Raw genomic sequence first — 18,346 nt, 5'->3', positions numbered from 1 at the left:
TGACCACCCCCTGGGCCTGGCTGGCCCTGTGGGGCTCAGCTCAGGGCCAGGCAAAGAGGGGCTACCTTGGCACCATGTGGCTCCCACCCCAAGGACGAACTTCCCAGGCCCTTCCTGCTGTCACAGGGCTGAGCTGGACCCCACGCATCCGGTCTTTGTAAGACGCCCATGGGTCGTGAGCCTCCTGCTTGGGCGGAAACCCAGGGGAGACGCCGGGTAGCCGGCTGCGTGGTCAGCGCCAGGACACTCCCCCAGTAGCTGGGTCAGAGGTGCTGCCATGCGGGGACCAGCTGCCTCGCAGCTCCCAGGCTCCACGGGGTCAGGAGGATGGAGGAGCGTAGGGAGGAGTCTCCAGCTGTGCCCTTCGCCGCCCACCCCAACTGTCCCTTCTCTGTTCTTCAGAGCCCAGTTCTCTGAGATGGAGAAGGGACAGCTCGGGCTCTCTGGCTCAGAGAGAGCTGATGGAGCAGTGGGGACCTTGGGGGAGAGGAGAGACTGTCGCGGTGAGGGAAGGCCCCCTGGCCTGGGCTCCACCACGACCACCAAGGAGGGAAGAGCGAGGAGCTCGGGGGCCAACCCAGTTCTGCCCACTGCTCGGGGGCCTTGGCGGACCACATCCCTGCTCTGGGCCTCAGTTTTCCCAGATAGTGCAGATGATCAAGATCCCTTCAGCTCAGCCAGTCTGAGTCTGTCACTCATTCATTCACTCATTCGCCCTTTCGACAAACAATGAAAACAGCCACGCGCCAGCTGCCGTCATCGAGTGGCTCACAGTTTAGAGGGGAAGTCTGATTAGTACCGTGGAAGAGGCAAGGTCGGGGCCGAGGGGCTCAGAGGACACCCCACACCCGGGCCCAGCGTCCAAAGGTTTCCAGGAAGCAGGGCGAGTGTGCGGGAAGCACGGCCTTGGAGGACAGGGAAGCCGCTCGCAGGCAGAGGGACCAGGGAGGGCAGAGAGCAGGAGCTGGGGGGCGGGGGGGCAGTGGGTGGGTGCACCTGGAGGAGCGGGCTGCAGTGAGCACAGGGCAGTGTCTGGAAGGGCTTGGAATGCAGGGCAAGGCGCTTGGGTGTGATCCTGGCACGATGGGTGGCTCAGGAAGGGCCTCATGGGAGCGGTTCCCTACCCCCAAATCAGACCAGGCCTGTACACCAAGGACCAAGGACGGGCTCCGGTGGGCAGGACCTGGAGCCGGAGCTCCCTCCGCCACCCTGCTGATCCCTCCTATTTGCCAACAGCCCCAGGGGGTGGGGCTCCCCGGTGCCTTCGGCCTGCCCTGCCGTTGGAGGTTCAGCAGGGCTCTGGGGAGCGCAGCGCTGTGATTCCCTAAACGCTGCTCAGTCTGAGTTTCACGTCGCTCACTGAACGTCTCGTTCCCGCGTCTCCGGAGCAGAGCGGCGGTCAGTGGTGCTCTGAGCTCCTGGGGCGGGGTGGTGGTAGCACCTGGAAGTCTGTTCTTGACTCTGCGCGAGAGACCGTGTGTGACTCTGTGAGTGTGTGGGACTGTTTGTGCATATCCGTGCAAAGAAGCAGAAAGGGAGGTGGGGGCCTGGGCAGATCCCCGTATGCCTCGTGCGGAATAGGACTTTGGGCAGAAACTGACGCAGGAGGTGGATGTGGCAACCTTCCCCGGCGGCCACGCTGGGTTCGTGCTGTTCCTGCCTGACGAACTCCCACTCCCCCTTCGGCACCCAGCCCGCCCCTGCTCTGGGCAACCTTTCCAACGCCCCGTGAACAACGCGCTGTGTCCCCACAGCCTAGCGCGCGGTTGGACATTGGAAGAAGAGATCGCGAATGAATAAATGGCACTGGCAGGACAAGATCTGGCGAGAGAGGAGAGCGGCCACCGTGCCAGGCCTGCGTGGTGGGCGTGGGACAGACGGACGGGGTTCCTCGGGGTGCGGCGCCGCCCCCTCCCTCGGGGACAGAGGACGCACTGCCATTTCCCGGGATGGTGGCAAATTCACTGCGGACACGATTGGCACAGATGACACAGGCTCAGGTCGTGGATTTTCTTTCTTTCTTTTTTTTTTTTTTGCCACTCCTGCTTGGTGTCAAACACCTCGGGAGCTGTTACACGTCTCATGCTGTAGCTGATTCCCTGAGAGCCTGGTGCTGTGACGCGGCTAGTCTTGAATGGTTGGGGGCCAGGTGCTTGCCTCAGTCAGAGCCCTGGATGTGACCGGCCCGCACCGGCCCCTTCCCCGCGCTTGCCCCTGACTCCGCCCTGTGTGGTGAGGGACGCGCCCGCGGGGGTGCGCCCGCCCCACTCCGTGGCCCTTCACTACGCCTGCGCAGGTCTCTGTCAGCCTCCGCACCGACGCTGTGGAGAAGGTGCCCAGGTGTGTCACAGCTCAACACTGCACAGCAAAGTGGGGAGGCTCAGTGTTGGAACGAGGACTAAGTCACGTGGCGAGCACCATGTGAAAAAGAAGCCCATGGGTACAGCTCGCCTGCACGTTCACTCGCCCCTCTCTGCCTCTCGAGGCCACACCACTGATGCCAAGATGCAAACAGACGCCAGCCTGCCCTCAAGGAGCCCTCTGGAGGGCGGGGCGGGGGGACTCGCACCTGGGAGAGAGGTGGTCCTGCCCTGATGCGCTCAGGGACTCCGATCACAGGAATGGCGTCAGCAGCGGCATGAAGGAAGCGGGGCCTTGTTTCCCCTGTGACCCGCCGAGTCTGGCGGTACAGTTGGTCCCAGCTGACGGGAGGCTGCCCCGCTCAGCCTGTCCATGGAAATGCTTCCACGTGTGGCCACAATCCTGCTTATAGTCGGCTGGGGCGCTGACCAAGGTGTCAGGGGCTGGCCCCCTCCCTGGAGCTTAGCAGGCCTCTGCCTAGGGCTGCCTTTGACCTGGGCAGTGAAGGGAGGACCTACGCCACGTGCGGGCCCCTCTCCTGCCCCAGGTGCGGCTCTCGGTTCATCAGTAGGAAAATGGGTTCAGAGAAATGACCGTGGTGGGTGCGGGCCCCAGGGCGGTGGCACTGGTTCCGGATCCCACCCTGGTTCCCAGGTCCCTTCCTCTAGAGTGTCATTGGGTACGAGGGGGGCGGTCGTTCGGGAGGAGGGTGGCCCTGGGCTAGCAGCCCCGCGCCCGCAGGCAGAGCGAGGAGGCCAGCTGCCCCGAGGAAGGAGGGCGCCCGCAGAAGGGCCTCTGGAGGGCAGATGCCAACCTCTGCTGGCGGGAAAGGGGCTGCTCGGGCTGCGACACAGGCACAGGCCTTTCCGCTCCTTTGGGCTTCAGTGTCCGCGCAGACTAGTCGGCGGCCCCCCTTCGCCGAGCGCGGCCCGCGCCCGGGGACAGCCCGCCAGCGGGCCCCGCGCGCGCCTCGTCAAACTTCACCCTCAACGTCACCCTGTCTACGCGCGCGGAGACAGGCTCGGGGGGCGAGAGCGCGACGCAGTGAGCGCGCTCGTGTCAGAAGGCTTTCTGGCCCAGCCGGCCACCGTCCGCGGCCGCTTCCGGCCTCCCGCCGCGCGGGGCACTCTGGGAATTAGAGTACCCGGGCGCGCGCCGTTCACGACGCGCCCGCGGCCCAGGCGGCCATTGGCCGACGCGAGGCGCCCGGGCCGACGGGACGGGAGGGGCGCGGCCGCCGCGGGAGGGGCCGTCACGTGACGTTTGGGCGCCGGCTCCGCCCCACGCACCGCCCCTCCTGCCAGGAGCGCACAGAGTGCGCCCGCCAGCTACCTGGCCTCAGGTGAGGCGGGGGCGCGATCCCCGGCCCGGGATGCGGGGCGTGGGGTTGGGAGGGGCGCGCGGGCTCACGGGGCGGGGCCGTCCGGCGGGGGCGGGGCCACCGTGGGAGGGGCGCTTTGGCTCCGCCTCCCCAAGGGCGCCCCGCCGCTGGGACCCAGCCAGGGCTCGTGCGCTGGGCTTCCCGCGTGGCGGGCTCTGAGCGCTCAGGGTCCCAGGGCGATGGGCGCTCTTCTCGTGAGGCTCCAGTGCCCACTTGTTGGGCGGGAGGGTGGGTCCCCAGCCCCCAGCGCATGGGGGCAGCCCTCGAGAGAGCCGGCGCCCGGGCAGTTCCCTCCGCGCTCTCCTGTTCTCCCTCGCCCTGAGGGCTGGTGCCTGGTGCCCGAGGAGCATCCAGGTGACCCCGGTGCTGCACCGGGACACTCTCCACGGCCTCCTCTTGGTAGAGCACATCACACTCCTTCTCGGCCCTGGGGCTCTGGAAGCACCGTCCAGTGTGGCGCCACTGGCCTCACGTGGCACGGGATGGAACGCTGGAGCCATCGCAGAAAGTTCTGCGTGCCAGGCTACTGGACAGATGGGCCTGCTGCCGTCAAGCCACACCTGGCTTCCTTTCCTTCCTCACCTGCCGGCTTCCTGCCCTCTTCTAGTTCCTGGCAGGGCGGCAGCTCAGCCTCCTCTGGGTGGGCCTCTGCTCACTTCTCTGACCACCCTGTGCCACCTGTGTTTCCTGACTCAGGTTCCGTCTCCTTTCCTTTCTTTCCAGCATGTCGTGTTCTGTCACTGCTGCTGGTTCCTGGTGTTCTGTTTTACCTTTAGTCTCTGCGAGTCATCTGAGACACGCACCTGTGGCAAGGGCAAGGGGTACGTCTGTTCATGCAGAGAGCTCAAAGCAGAGACTTACTTTTCAGCTAGGCAGAAAAGGCTCACGCTGTGACCAGGGGTGTGCTGAGCCATTAATGATGAGGACTAGGTGCACGCTACAGCGTCCCGAAGAAGCGGGCCTTCCCAGGCTGTGGAATGAGCTGGGCCGGGGAGCAAGGCACGCTTTGGTCAGCCAGAAAGGATGGGTGGGTGTCCCCAGGGGTGGTGACACTGATCGTACCTGCCATGCTCACTCAGCCCCCTGGATGCCAGGCTCTGTCGTGAGCGATTCCACCCAGTAATGTAGGTCACCCTCAGAGCCTGTTATCACCCCCTACTACAGCTGAGAAACTGAGGCATAGAGGAGTGAGCTTGCCAGAGTCCCCTAACCGCGAAGCCCTGAGGTGCCATCTGCTCCACCCTGACACGTGGGTTGCGTCTGAGATGGCAGGATTCGCTGCTCTGGCAGGTGTTGGGCTACCTGGCTGGGTGGCCAGGGCTGGACAGCTCTCAGCGCACACAGGCGGGTCGGCACCTGTCGGCTTTGCTGTGATCGCGTGGTTTGCTGCCAGTGGAATGCACAGGCTCGGTCTGGCTGTAATTCATCACGTCCTTTAAAATCTGATTCTTGCAACGTCAGGTACGACAGCCATGCCCGCGCTCCGAAGGCGGCCGTCCTCCGTTGGCTGCTCTCGGGTTTGTTGGTTTTCTGTCACACCGCCCAGCGCTGCCTGGCTCCCGAGGGTGTGTGGGTCGTGGAAGGTGGGTGGGGAAGCCTGGGGGAAGGGAGAGTGAGAAGAAATGAGAACGCACGGGCTCGTCCTGGTCCCCGAGGCCGTCCCCGCTGACGGTCAGTGTCCTTGCCTCTGGGGGACAGCAGCGGTCCCCGGGGGGACACGCGGAGCAGAGCTGGGCAGTCATGCTGACCCCGGAGCGCCAGCCCGGAGCGCCAGCTCAGCAAACCTCCATTGTTTTCTCTAGTGGCCGGGGCACGACTGTCTCGTTGTCGTCTCTGATTTCCCCCAGGAGAAGGATGGGGACCCAGCCCTGGCCTTGCTGGTGCCCTGGTGCGAAGCAGTGAGGACCTGACCCAGCGTTGCTGCATCTCGGCCTACGATCCTGACCCAGGCCCCTCGTCAGCACATCCTCCAGCGCGGGTTGGTCGGATCCCGCAGCCACCTGGGAGGTGGCGTCACCAGCACCGTTGCAGAGACATGGGCACCGAAGCTCAGGGCCTTTGGAGACGTGGCTTGAGGGCTGTGGCAGGACTTCCCAGGGCGCAGTGGCCCCTCTGCTGAGTGACCTTTGCGCTGCCTCCCCGCCGCTCCGGAGAGCTTGCTCTGCCCGGACAGTGGGCGTGGCCTGCGTTTGAGGGGGGCTGGCGGGATGCAGAACTGACCGTCATCATGGTCATTGTGTCATCACCGTGGAAGTGGCCGCTGCTTGTTGTCCTCTGCTGTCTACCAAGCACTTGCAGGGCCCTTGTATTCCTCGGTCCAGGAGACATCCAGGGCCGAGGACCCCACCAGAGTCACGGGCCCGAGAGGGACCGGCCAGGATTTGAACCCTGCACTGCGGCCTGAGCAGTCTCCCTCTGCCGCTTCCCCAGGGGAACCAGCTTCGAAGCGCTTCGACACCGAGGATGGGTGTGGAGGTCGTCGTGAGTGCCCACGGTGACTGTCTTACAGGCCGACCCTGGGCCCTCTCTCCCTTGCTGAGCTGACGTTCCCGGGGAGGGCCGAGCGGAGGGCTGAGGGCTCTGAGGAGCCCACGGAGGAAGCGGCTGTTCTCACGGAGAGGGGAGGGTAGCATGGGTGGGGCTTGGAGTTCTTGTCCCCAGCAAGGCCGGGTGACAGATGGTGGGGAATGAGCTCACCTTGGGGCCGCGGCTGGCTCTCCCCCACCTGTGGGAAGGAGTCTGGTCATTGTGTCAAGCATTTTCAGGGCTTTGGGCCCAGGTACCATGCTCAGGCATCTGTCTGTCCATGTCTGTCCTTCTGTCACCTGGGCCAGACTGGTTGTGATCTGAGCGGTCCAGACTGAGCCTGTACTGGCTAGAAAGTCAGACACTGGTGGCCGCGGGGTGGTAGTGAAGGGGGAGGGTGGAGTGTCATCTGGGGAAGATGGGGGGATGTTAGGGCTCTGCTCCGGGAACCAGTGCTGGACGGGAGGCAGTGGGGTGCAAGCCCGCCCCTCCACCCCCCCCGCCCCCGTCTGGCTGCTCTCCCGGGATCCGTATCCGGTCCGGCCAAGTATTTGGGAAGGGGCGTCTTTTTAAACTAGCAGCCCGGAGTCGGGCTCTGCCCACATTGAAACAGCACGGGGGAGCCTCCTTCCTGGCTTGGCTGCCCTGGCCCAGTGCTAATGAGGAGCCGGATTCATTACTCAGGCCTGACCTGCTTCCGCCCACATCCTGCAGCCGAGGTGCTAATGAGCTGGGGAGGGTGGCTGGGGGCGGGCTGGGGAGGGAGGCGGCTCTGCTGCTGCCTGGTCCCGGGTCCGGGGTCCAGGAACCTGGAGTCCTCAGTGGCAGGGGCGGACGCCCCGGCGGGCCGCGGCGCTGCCTGGGCCCCACATTCCTTCTGCCTGTCCCAGCTCCCCCAGGGTGGCCGCACGGCTGCGGTCAGAAAGCAGGCCGTTTCCCTCTCCGGGGCCTTCACCGTTGTCCTCTGTAGCCACAGCCACTTCCCTGCTGCCCCCACCTTGCTCAGCCCTGGGGACCGCTGGTCTGTCCTCCCTAACGTCGTTTGGGGAACGTCATGTAAGTGGGATCATTCAGCGCGTAACCCCCGGGGACCGGCCTTTTACGTTGGCGAAGTCCCCTGGACAGCTCCCGAGGCTGTCACATGTGTTGCCGTTTCCTTGCGGCACCGAGTCCCGCTCCGGGGTGCGGATGGGCTGCAGCTTACCTCCTCCAGCGTCCTCGCATGCTGGAAGTTCGAGCCGTTTGTACAGTTTAAAAGGAAACAGGTGACACCGTTGCCGGTCCTTTATCCTCCCAGCTGCACGGGGCACAGAGGGCGACCACATGCAGCGCGGCCTCGGCGAGCCCCACGCGCCCGTTGGCGTCCACGCGGTGTCAGAGCCCGCCCCGCCCCGCCCCGGCCGCGGCCTCCCTGGCTCCACGCAGCCCGCGGAGCCCCCGCCGCTGCTGACGCAGGGGGCCGGTTCACGTGCGGGCGAGCCAGCGCTGGGTCCGTTGTCCTTCATGCTGAAAATTCAGGTCATTTTCCATCTTTGCCAGTGACACCCTGGATAACCTCGTTAGCCGCCCCTCGGAATGTGTGACAGACGTGCTCCCAAGGGCGACCGCTGCCCAGAGACCTGCTTTCTCCTTTCTCGCGACGCCCGGCGCCGACCGGCCCTCCAGCGGGGCGCCCCGGGCCACACGGCAGGGCCGAGTCGGGCGCTTGGCCCCGGCGCAGACAGGATGTGTCCGCCTGTCCGTCGTTAGGAAGGGGCTCCGTATCTGTTTGTGCTTCGAAGGGCCGTTTGTATTTTCTTCTCCGTGAACTTTCTGTTCCTCGACTGTTCGTTTTTTAAAGACCACGTTGTCGATCTTTTCCCCGGTGACTATGGAGATTAGCTCTGAGTCAGGCGAACTCAGAGCACTCGGCTTCTTGTTGGTCACTGTGGCGGCTCCACTGTGTGGCGAGTGGTACGGGGTCGAGCGTCACCTTTTGTGCTGTGGCTTTGGGTTTCGAGTCGATTAGAAGCGCTTTTCCTCAAGGGTAAAGAGGACTCCTGTGTGTTCTGGTTTTCATCGTTTCGCTTTTAAAGTTTTGATCCGCTTGTCTTTTATCCTGGTGTAGGTGCGAGGTGTGGGTCTGACTTGAACATTTTCCAGATTCTTCTCCAGCAGTCCTCTCCGAATTCTGCGATAAGCTGGCCCCTCCCCCACCGGTTTTACCGTCTAGTTTGTTTGTGCCCCAGATTCCCACCTGTATGTAGATTTTTAAAGAATGTTTCATCGTAGTAAAGCCCTTAGCGTGAGACCCTGACAGGTGCTGAAGCGTGGGGGGCCGTCCGGCGGGTCCGAGCTCACGCGTCTCGGTGGACTGGCGCCTTCCGCCCGTGACTAGCGGCCCCGCCCCCGGCGGCCAGCGCCACTCCCCGCCCTGTGCTTCGATGCGTTAGGCCCTCGCGCAGGTGGCGTCCTGCGGGATTAGCCTCCTGCCCACTCAGCCTCCTGTTCTCGAGGCGTCCGTGCCGTCACACGTGAGGGCTGACGGCCGTCGCACTGCGGGGATGTGCCTCAGTTTCCCTATCTGTCCGCCTGGCGGACACCCAGGCTGTTCCCACGTCTCAGCTGTTGTGATCAGTACTGCAGTGAACACGGGGTGCAGGCGTCTCTTCGAGATCCTGGCTTCAGTTCTTCTGGACAAACGCCCGGAGGCGGGGCTGCCGGGCCACGCGGGAGCCCTGTTGGTGATTACCTGAGGAAACGCCGTGCCGTCCTCCAGCAGCTCTGCCGAGTCGCGTCCCCGCCGACAGCGCGCAGGGGTTCCGGTTTCTCCACACCTCCGCCAGCACTTGTCTTCGGTGTTCTTGATAACGGCCACCCCGAAGCACGGGAGGCGATGGCACTGTGGTTTTGATTTGCGTTTCCCTGGTGATGAGTGACGTGAGCATTTTTTCGTATACGCATTGGCCACTTGTGTATCGTCTTTGGAGAAACGTCTATTCAGGTCCTTGGCCCATTTTGTAATCAGGTAATTAGATTTTTTTTTTTTGTTTTACCGCTGCGGTGTAGGCGTTCCTTATGTATTTTGGGGGTTAACCCCTTGGCACAGGCGTGGCGCGCGGGTCTTCCTCCCGTTCCTTAGGAGCCGTTTTCCTTAGTCGGCGCTTCGTTTCCTCTGCTTTTCCGGAGCTTTCCGGTGTGACGTCGTCCCGCTTATTTCTGTTCTGTCGCCTTGTGCTTTTGGTGTCGTGTCCATGAAGTCATTGCCAAGAGCCACGCCACGAAGCTTTCCCCGTGTTCTTCTAGGAGTTTAAGTCTTTCATTCACTTTGAATTGATTTTTGTGCATAGTTAAAATGAGGGTGCAGTTTCCTTCTTCTGCAAACGTTTCTTGAATTTCCCCAGCACCGTTTGTTGAAGGGACTGCCCGCTCCTCGCTGTGTTCTTGGCACCCTTGTCCAGGCGACCATGTGTGTGGGGTTTGTCTCCGTGTTCCCCGTTCTGCTCCAGTGTCTGTGTATCTGCCCGAATGCCGGCAGGATACTGTTTTGATTACCATAGCTTTGTAATGTGCTTCGAAATCAGGAAATGTGACGTCTCCAACTTTTTGGTTCTTTCTCAGGATTGAGTATATTTGTCTTTTAAAGCTGTTCCATTGCCCACATACGCAGTCGTAATCACTATTTCAATTAAGGTCTCATGCTATGTTTTAATATCTCAAAGGACTTATTGCTTTGTTTTGTCATTTCGTTTGCTTGTTCTAGATTGTTTATCTTTGCATATGAACTTCGAGTTAGGGTGTCTCTCCTTTACCCTCCCCCGCCCCACCAAGCACATATTCAGACTCTTAAACCTGATTGGTTTGAGGTTGACATTGTATTAGATTTACAAACTAACTGAGGGGGAATGACATCTTTATGATACTGAATCTTCTTTCACAAGAAGGTGGTATATTTTTCCAGGTTTTTTTTTGATTTCCTTTTGTGTTTTGTAGCGTTTTCGAGTTTTCTTTATTTGCAGGAATTTTACTCTTTTAGTTGTTGCTATAGGGAGTCTTGTGTTCTATTGTATCCTGTTTAGTCAGTAATAGTACCTTTCTCAATGTTTACCTTTGTACTGTTTCTGTTGGTGAAATGCCAGCTGTAAATTGTAGCCTTTGACTTCGAGTTCTTACTGTAGAGGCAACAAGCTAATCACTCTACCTTTTCTCTTTTCTTGTTTCCCTCTTGATTTTTATTAATCGAGTGATTTCTTTACAGTCAGAGCGTTGTGTTTGCTTCTGTCTGCCACTCCAGTCCTGCGTTCATCTTAGTCTTATATCCGCTCACTTACCGATGGCTGTTTTGGTTGAGTTTTCTCTGTCCGCCTTCAGTGGGCTGAGGTTTGTCCTGAGGTGCCTTCTCAGAAAGGCTGATGAGAACAGCGGTCACTAAGGGCTTCCGTGTTCAACACCGGGCCCGAAGGACGACAGCTTGATACTGGGGACCCTTCGGCTTAGACCGTCGTTCGTGTGGATATGATCCCACTGACTTCTGACCCTGAGCGATGCTCTGGGGAAATCTGACACCCGCCCGGTCCCTTCATCAGTGATTTCCTTCTTTGTACCCTCGCGTGTTCATTTTACTTGTTTCTGTCCTTGGTTATACCTTCTTGTCCCCCTGAAATGCCTTTTCTCCCTGGTACTTTCTGTTCTGTTTCCGGGTCTTGTGTCTTGGACCGAGCGGGGCGTGGCCCCCAGGGCGCTCTCCCGCGCTGCCGCTGCGGCCGCCGGGGACTCTGGCTGTGTCCCGGCCCCTCCGCTGCTTGAGCGTAGCGACCGCTGCGGGGCGTGGGGGGGGGGGGGCTTCCGACGCCAGCCCTGCCGCCTGGCTCTGCTGCCTGGCGTGTGGTGAAGAAGGTGCGGTGGTCAGGGCCAGCCCGCGATGCCAGGCGCTGTCGGAGGTCCGCTCTGCTGCACGGTGTCCCCTTGCCGCTCCTGAGCGCCCTTCGCTTCGGCCTGCGGGGGTTCTGCCAGCTTCTCCTGCTCTTGGCGCCCTTACCTGTGTCTGGGGCCTGCAGATTACATTCATTTTCTGCTTTCTCTGACTATGAAGTGTGATTGTTTTGGGGGGTCGTTCTCCTCATGATCTTAATGTGACTGCTAGAAGGAAATAGGAAAAATATGCTAATGAATTAGCCACGTTTATACTTGAGGTTAGTTTTCTCTTATTCATATTCAATAAACCCTAAGAGCTGTGGAAATTAAAAGAAGGGTGCTGTGGCTCGCATGGCCGGCCTGGCGCCTGCGCACAGCGAGTGCTTGGGAAGGGCTCGTCCACGACCCTGCTCCCTGCTGCCACGGCAGGAGGGCCACGGGCGCTGGCCGGGCTCAGTGCCAGGCTGAGGGGCGGGTGGGCCCCCAGGCTCTGCGTGGGGCGTGGGCGGAGCCCGCGGGGCCCCTCAGGGTTGGTGCCGTCCAGCACCGTGGACAGCTCCGAGAGCTGCGCAGGCGCCTCAGGCCCTGATGGCTGACGGGTGGCCTCGCCTCCGCCCGTCTGTCTGCTGGGGCGTCTCCTCCCTGCAGACTTCCCCGGGGGTGGGGAGGGGCTGGGTGCTGGGTGCCCTGGTGTCTGCGCTGCTGGCTGGCCTCGAACTCGGTGCCAGGGGTGGGCAGGCAATTGGGGGTGGGGCAGTGTGGAGCTGGCTGTGGATTGGAGGTGTGGGTGAGCTCGCCTTTCCCTAGGCGACCCCTCTTAGCTGAGTCTGCACTTTGGGGGCCCGCCCGTGCCTGCTGCCTCTCACCCTGGGCAAATGGTGGTGCCCCTCTGTGCCTTAACTCCTGCCATCTGTGAAAAGGGGGACCCGGTTTTCTCCGAGACCTCGCCCTCCTCAGCTGGTCAGGTTGCTGAAGTTCCTACCATGAAAGCAACAAACGTCTGGCCCTGGCCAGTCGCCCCTCCCCCAGCGCCCCTCCTCTGCAGGCTGCGGGAGGACGTGGTGACGGTCGGGGTGGGGGGCTCCCCTGGGAGGCCAGGCTGTCTGGGGTGGCTGCTGTGCCCAAGCACATGGGGCCGCGGCTCCCCTCTTTGGGCTGCTGTGCTGGCGCCCCCACAGCCCACCCCACACCCCGCCAGAAGTCTGGGGGCCCGAGGGGCAGCATGACTCCTGGGCGCCTGCAGTCCCGCCTCCGCCCTCGTGACTCAGGCACAGTCCTCGTGCTCCTCGGCTGCCGCCGCCGTGGGAGTGGACCCGGCTGACAAGCGGGCGGCTGGGCGGCGGGCAGGGCCGTGCCAGAAGCCTGGCCCCGTGGCCTTCTGGGGCGGGGAGGTGGGGAGGTGCGTGGCTGGCGGCGGCCGCGCTTCTCTGCGGCCCACTCTGAGCACCGTTCCGAGAGGGGCCTGGGGCGCCTGGCTGGCGCTCTGTGTGGCGCGGTCCAGGTTGCTATAACAACACTGATGCGTGTCCTCGCGGCTCCCCCAGCCGGGCCGTCCTCTGCCTCTGGCTCCGTGGCGCACACGGGCACGCGTGCGTGGGGCCGAGCGTCCGGCCTGGGTGTGCCTGGGGCGGGGGAGCGCTGGCCGGCAGGGGGCGGAGACCCGCGCCGGAGCTCCGTGACGCAGGGATGCACCCCCGGACGAACCTCCGGGAGGTCGGGGCATGTGCCCGAGGCCCCCCGTGAGGGGGGACCTGCCCCCAGCCTGCAGTCGCCTCTCCCACCAAGGGAACAAAGCTCAGTCGTCTGCACTGCTGACCGGTGTCCTGCCCCTCTGGCCCTGGGCCCTGGGCGGCTGGCCTGAGGCAGCAGTGCAGCTGTGGAAAGGGGGTGCTCTAACACCTGTCCCCGAGAGCTGCCCCCGGCCCCCGGCATAGGATGCTTTGTCAGAATGCTGGCCACCCACTGCTCCCCACTCGCCTCGAGTTCTGGCCGACTCTTGCCCCCCAGGCCTCCAGGAAGAGCCCAGCCGCTTCCCCACGAAGGGAGGGGGGCCTTCTGCTGCGGTGCCCCGGCGGGCCCGGCTCTTCTGCTTACTGCCCGTGTGCCCGGGGCCCTGGAGGCCTGCATCTGGCGGGCCGTTCAGCCCTCGTCCTTGTCCCTTTGCCCTGCACTTCTCCAGGGCACAGAGCCCGCTGGGGCTCAGGGACACCCTTGTGGTCTCCGGGTTCCCTGCAGGGGAAGCAGGAGTGGGCCTTGTGGCCTCACCCCGGGCAGCACGCTTGCTCTCTGTCTCACTTCCTTCTCCAGTGACCCCACGAGAGAAAGAGTCAGAGCACAGACTGGGGGGAGAGGGGTGACTTTGTTAAGGCCACACGTCCGGTCACAGGCAGAGTAGGGACTCCGGCCTGGTGTGGCTGCAGTCTCCTGACCCCCCGGCATCATCTTTAAGGAGGAAGCAGGTCGCAAGCCCCCAGCCTGGCTCCCCTCGGGAGAGGCGGAGAGGGCTGTGGGGTCTCCATCCTCCCATCTCCCCTCCGTCCTCTCTCCTTGTGTCTGTGATGTTGCGATGTTTCTTCGTTGCCGCCTGGGCTGGGGCCTGGGGGGCGTGAGCCGCGGCTCCTGTGCGGGGCCCTGGTGTGCGGGGCGGGGCGGAAGCTGGTCCGCTGTCAGGAAGCTTCGCCGCTGGGATCATGGTGCAGACTGGTGGTGGGTGCGATTTTGTTTTCATGGCGAATGACTTGATTTGCTAAATGTCAGGGTCAGGGCCTTGGGGGACCATGGCGTGTGCGCTGGGACCAGTCGGAGGGTGGGCTCGCCCAGGGAGTGCCTTGGGGGTTGCTGCCAGGCCTGTCCGGCACACCCCGCAGGGCAGGGGCGCGCGCACCCGCCCCTCCTTTGCCAGCCCCCCTCGCTCTCTCCTGGGTGGGAACGTCTCAGGCAGGGACTTGAGGCCGGTGGGGGACAGGCCCGCTGCAGCTTGCACTGCTTTGCAGACCACCAGGACCCTGCCCCTCACAGGCGTGGACCAGCTGCTGTCCTGCCCAGTGTGGGCCAGGTCCCCTGGGGGCAGCACCTGGGGCCCTGGGCGCAGACGTCCACTGTGGCTGCCCCCAGGCCCCGTGAGGTGCAGAGCTCCGCCAGCGGGGCCTGGCTCGCGGTGGCTTGGCGCGTGCTGGCCGCCGTGCAGAGCTAGGGGTGCGCGTGCCGCTGCTGACTCCGGGCGCCGTCTTCCCGCTCAGCCCGGGTCCTCCCTGGGGGAAAGGGGCAGGAGCTCACAGTGTTCGGGCACCTGCCTGGGCCGGGTCTCCGCAGGCTCTGTCCAGCGTGGGTGTGTCTAGGTGCTGCAGTCAGATGGGGGTGAGCTGCGGGGGGCCTTCCTGGGGCACGCCCTGGGGACAGGGCGCCCGTGGCTCCAGGCTGGGCGCACCCCACTGGCTGGCCTCTCTGCGCCCACCAGTTCCTCTCTCCCCGCCACTGCCTCTTCCCCGTTTCAAATTGTTTTCATTTGCGAGAACTCTCCAGGGGCCTGGGGTGCATGGGTTTCCTGCTTCTGAAGTGATGTGTGGAAGCAAAGTCCCCTGGGAACGAGCCTCAGCCTCTAGTTTTCCCCCCGAGTTTGGTAACTGATGCCTCTGGAAGACGCCCCCCTGCTCCGCGCCTCGGCGGCCGTGGCGACCAGACGTCTCCTTGCTCCGTTTTCTCATGGGGTCGGGCCACAGCCCGTCGCCCGCGCTGCTCCTCGTCTGTCTCCTCGTCTGTCAGTGTCACGGCCCCGCCCCCTGCCTCTGTCCCTGCCTGGGGGGCAGCTGGGGGTCCCGGGCCGGGGTCCTCTGCAGGCCCTTCCCCTGCCCTGCTGCCCAGACTGCGGCTGGAGCCCGTGAAGGGCCGACCGCATGCTCGGGGGGTCTGGCGGCATCCTGCAGAGTCCGGGCGCTTCTGCTGTGTGGTGGCCTCGGGGTTTCCTGCTCCCAGGTTCCCCACTTCTCACCAGCCAGGACTCCTGCAGCCCCCTGGGGCAAGTCCTGGTGGTCTGTAGCTGGGGGTGGCACTGGCGACAGCCTGAGGCCGAGCCCCGGCCCGGGCCTCCCTCCCAGAGAACGGCAGTTTCCGAATTGTCTTTGGTGCCTGTGTCCTGCTTTCTTGGGCAGGTTGGGGGCAGGTTGGGGTGTTGGGGGAGACTCCAGGTTGTCACTGCGGGCCCCCTGCCCAGCCTCTAGCCTTCATGAGGCCCGGCCAGGCCAGGCTAGGCTTTGAGCTTGCAGGGCATTTAAGACCACTGAGCTGTCCTTTGAAGGAGGCTGTGGCTGGGCCTGAGCTGACAGTGACCCTGGCTGTCCGCCTTGTGGCTCCTTCAGAGACCAGATGGGGCCCTTCCCCAGGGAACCGCGCTCACTTCAGGCCTGTCCACGTGCCTCCGGCCCGGGCCTGGGGGCCACCCTCCCCCTCTGCTTTCTGCCCGCAGCAAAGAAGCTGAGAGGCCAGGGAGATCCACAGACTTTGTCCCAGAGGCTCTTTCTCAGCAGAGGTGAGGGAGGGCAGAGCCCCAAAATGCTGGGCTTGGGGATCCCAGGTGCTGCAGGAGGGGGCGGGGACCGAAGGTGAGGAGGAATCCAGGAGCAGGGGCGGGCAGGGAGCATCCGGGAATGTGTGTCATTGAGCCTCAGGTCACGGAGGAGGGGACCAGGAGAGTTGGAGGCGCCAGGCCTCTCCTCCGGGCGTGTAGTCTCGGTCCTGCTTGGGCCCTGCTCCCGCACGCGGGGTCCCACAGCCCGCCCCTCCCGGGAGCTGTCCTCTCCCGTCACAGCCGGTCCATCGGGGTGGAGTCTTCTCATTATGGCAGGCGCGGGCCAGCCCTTCCCCACCTGGCTGACCAGATGTCCAGCACGTTTATTATGCACTAAATGTCCACGTGTACGTGGGTCTGTTTTTAGACTTTCCTATTCCATTGTGTTTTCACACTCAGAGTTGTAATTATGGAGGCTTCCAGCATTTGTTACAATAGCTTTATTGAACTATGGCTCACACACCCCGGAAGTCGCTCTGTTAAGTGTAGAGGTCGGTGGTTTTTAGCGCATTCAGGGCTGTGCATCCATCGCGACTGTCAAGCCCCATGGCGGCGGCGTCACCCTGAAAGACACCCGCAGCTGCGAGCATCGCCGCCCGCCCGCGCCCACCTCTGCAGCCGCCTGTCTGCGGTGCTTTCCGGACGTTTCCAGCAGGCGGAGCGCACACGCGTGGCCCTCTGCATCCGCTGCTCTCGGCGGGCGCGGCGTTTCGAGGCCGGTCCGCACGGCGGGGGGCAGCGCCGCGGCCTCTGGGTGTCCCTGTCTGCCGGCCGCGGCCCTTCCTGCGGCTGCGGTTTCCCGGGCCTCGGCCGTGCCTTTGTTTCCCCACCCGCTCCCTGTCAGCTGGTCGGCGTTTCACGGGGCGGAAGGACGGGCGCCCCTGTGCGGCAGGCTCGTCGCGTCAGCACAGGCCGGCTTTCTGCCGACCACGTCTCTCCTGGCCGTCCTCCAGTCTCCTCCGGGAGTCCCCCCGTTTCAGGTTAAATGAATGCACCTTATTCCGAGGTACATTATCTTTTTGTTGCTATTGTAACGGCGTTTTTCTTTACTATTCTGGCCTCTAACTCAGTGGTCCCCAACCTCTGGGCCCCTGCCAGTACCAGTCTGTGGCCCGTCAGGAGGTGAGCGGCGGGAGAGCGAGCGAAGCTTCGTCTGATCCGCAGCCGCTCCTGGCGCCGGCGTGACCGCCTCGGCTCCGCCTCAGGCCCTCAGGCGTCAGATGCTCACAGGGGCCCCGGTCCCGGTGCCACAGAGGCTGGGGACCGCTGGCCTGACTGGTTATTCGTGCACGGGAAGGCTGCTCGCCGTGTGAATCTTCCACCCAGCCCTCGCCACCATCTTTAATTCGCTGGACTTCGGTGTCTCTAGCGTTCCCACGCTTTCCGCCTCGGCATGCGCGGAGCGCGCGGGTCCCCGCTGTCTCCCGTGCCGCGGCCCTGCCTCCCGCGGGAGGACCTGCCCCGCCAGCCCCGCCAGCCGCGCCGCCTCCTGCATCTCGGGGAGCTCCCAGCGCGGCCCCCTTCCAACGAGCTGCTTCTTTGAGGACCGAAGGACACTTGCTTCATCTTCTTAAGACAGGTGCAGAGTGTTCGCATCAAGATGCGTCGCTGCTGCTTTTAGCGTCTGTGGGGAAACTCGCGAGCTTTTCCCTTCGGCCGCAGTGTGGTGTGGAGCGTTCGTGAGTTTCCTAACGTTGAACGTGGCCGGCATCCCTGGAACAGTGGACAAATAGGGTTTTGAACTTTGTCTGTTCGCGTTTTATTTAGTGTTTTTGCATCTATTCATGACTGAAACTGGTTGCCGTTGTCTTGTGATTTCTCTGGACTGCAGGTTTCGGTGCCCGGGTGCCGCTGCTTCATGAGAGTCGGGAGGCTTCGCTCCTCGTCGGTGCCTGGCTTTGGAAGTGTGGCAGTCGCCTTGCAAAGCCGGCGGGAGCTGGCGCTCTGCTGCGCAGCCGCCGCGACGGCCACCGTCTGTCTCCGCCACTGTGATGAGCGTCGCGTCCCCGACGAGCCGCGGTCGGCGAACTTCGCTACCCGTTTCATGTGTCGCATGATTTCTTTGCATAGAGGTTGGAAAGCAGAGTCTACAGTGCCTTGACTATTTTTCTGTTTCGGTGATTTTTTTTCTCCCTTTTAATTCTTTCGATTATGTATCTGGGCTTTTCTCCCTCCCTCTTTTCTTAACTAAGTTAGCTAGTTGGTTGTCTTTTTTGTCAGTGTTTTTTAGAAAATGATTTGTAATTAGGCCTTTGGTTTCTGTTTCCTACCTTATTAATATTGCTTTTATTTCTTTTGCTTCCTTCCTTGTGGTTACTTTTGAATTATTTTATTGTTCTTTTTCTAACCTCTTGAATTAAGAATTTAGTTCATTTGTTTTTATTAAAATGTTTTTTTCTTAAAATGTTTTGTTATTTATTTTCCTCTGACCTTAAATGTATCTTACTGGTTTTCATATGTAACATTTTTCACTGTTGTTTTTTTAGAAATTCCTTAATTTTAGTTTGTCTTTTTCCTTTGGAAAAATAGGTTGATTTTAAAACGAGAGTGGCTCCTTGGCTTTAGAAGCCGTTTTAAGTGCGCGTCTGCGTCAGGCAGCCCCGGGCCTCCGTCCCTGCGTG

The 18,346-nt window shown here is 62.3% G+C and overlaps 1 protein-coding gene across 6 annotated transcripts; it reads left to right on the top strand.

Moving 5' to 3' along the window:
* The first annotated feature begins 3,602 nt into the window (after nucleotides 1-3,602).
* On the top strand, nucleotides 3,603-17,984 carry LOC118612023. 6 transcript variants are annotated; one of them, XR_004954683.1, is made up of 3 exons: nucleotides 3,603-3,703; nucleotides 5,545-17,304; nucleotides 17,557-17,984. XR_004954683.1 is itself a non-coding variant. In XM_036233111.1 (3 exons), exon 3 carries the CDS (start codon nucleotides 6,928-6,930, stop codon nucleotides 7,849-7,851), a length of 924 nt encoding a protein of 307 aa, XP_036089004.1. In that variant the 5' UTR covers nucleotides 3,648-3,703; nucleotides 4,466-4,563; nucleotides 5,590-6,927; the 3' UTR covers nucleotides 7,852-17,984. The 6 variants fall into 6 exon arrangements, 5 of the variants coding, with proteins under 5 accessions (XP_036089000.1, XP_036089003.1, XP_036089004.1 ...); XM_036233111.1 differs by adding an exon at nucleotides 4,466-4,563 and having other exon boundaries at nucleotides 3,648-3,703; nucleotides 5,590-17,984; XM_036233109.1 differs by adding an exon at nucleotides 4,466-4,563 and having other exon boundaries at nucleotides 3,648-3,703; nucleotides 5,545-17,984.
* The last annotated feature ends 362 nt before the right edge of the window (nucleotides 17,985-18,346 follow it).

The sequence above is a fragment of the Rousettus aegyptiacus genome, unplaced genomic scaffold, assembly GCF_014176215.1.
Source record: "Rousettus aegyptiacus isolate mRouAeg1 unplaced genomic scaffold, mRouAeg1.p scaffold_m13_p_15, whole genome shotgun sequence".
Classification (NCBI taxonomy): Eukaryota; Metazoa; Chordata; class Mammalia; order Chiroptera; family Pteropodidae; genus Rousettus; species Rousettus aegyptiacus.
Note: the sequence above shows the minus strand (reverse complement) of the source record. Positions and strands in the feature narration are given on the sequence as shown.

Excerpts from the sequence above, each read along its gene's own strand:
- LOC118612023 (XM_036233107.1), top strand. The coding sequence starts at position 6,928 with ATGAGGAGCCGGATTCATTACTCAGGCCTGACCTGCTTCCGCCCACAT.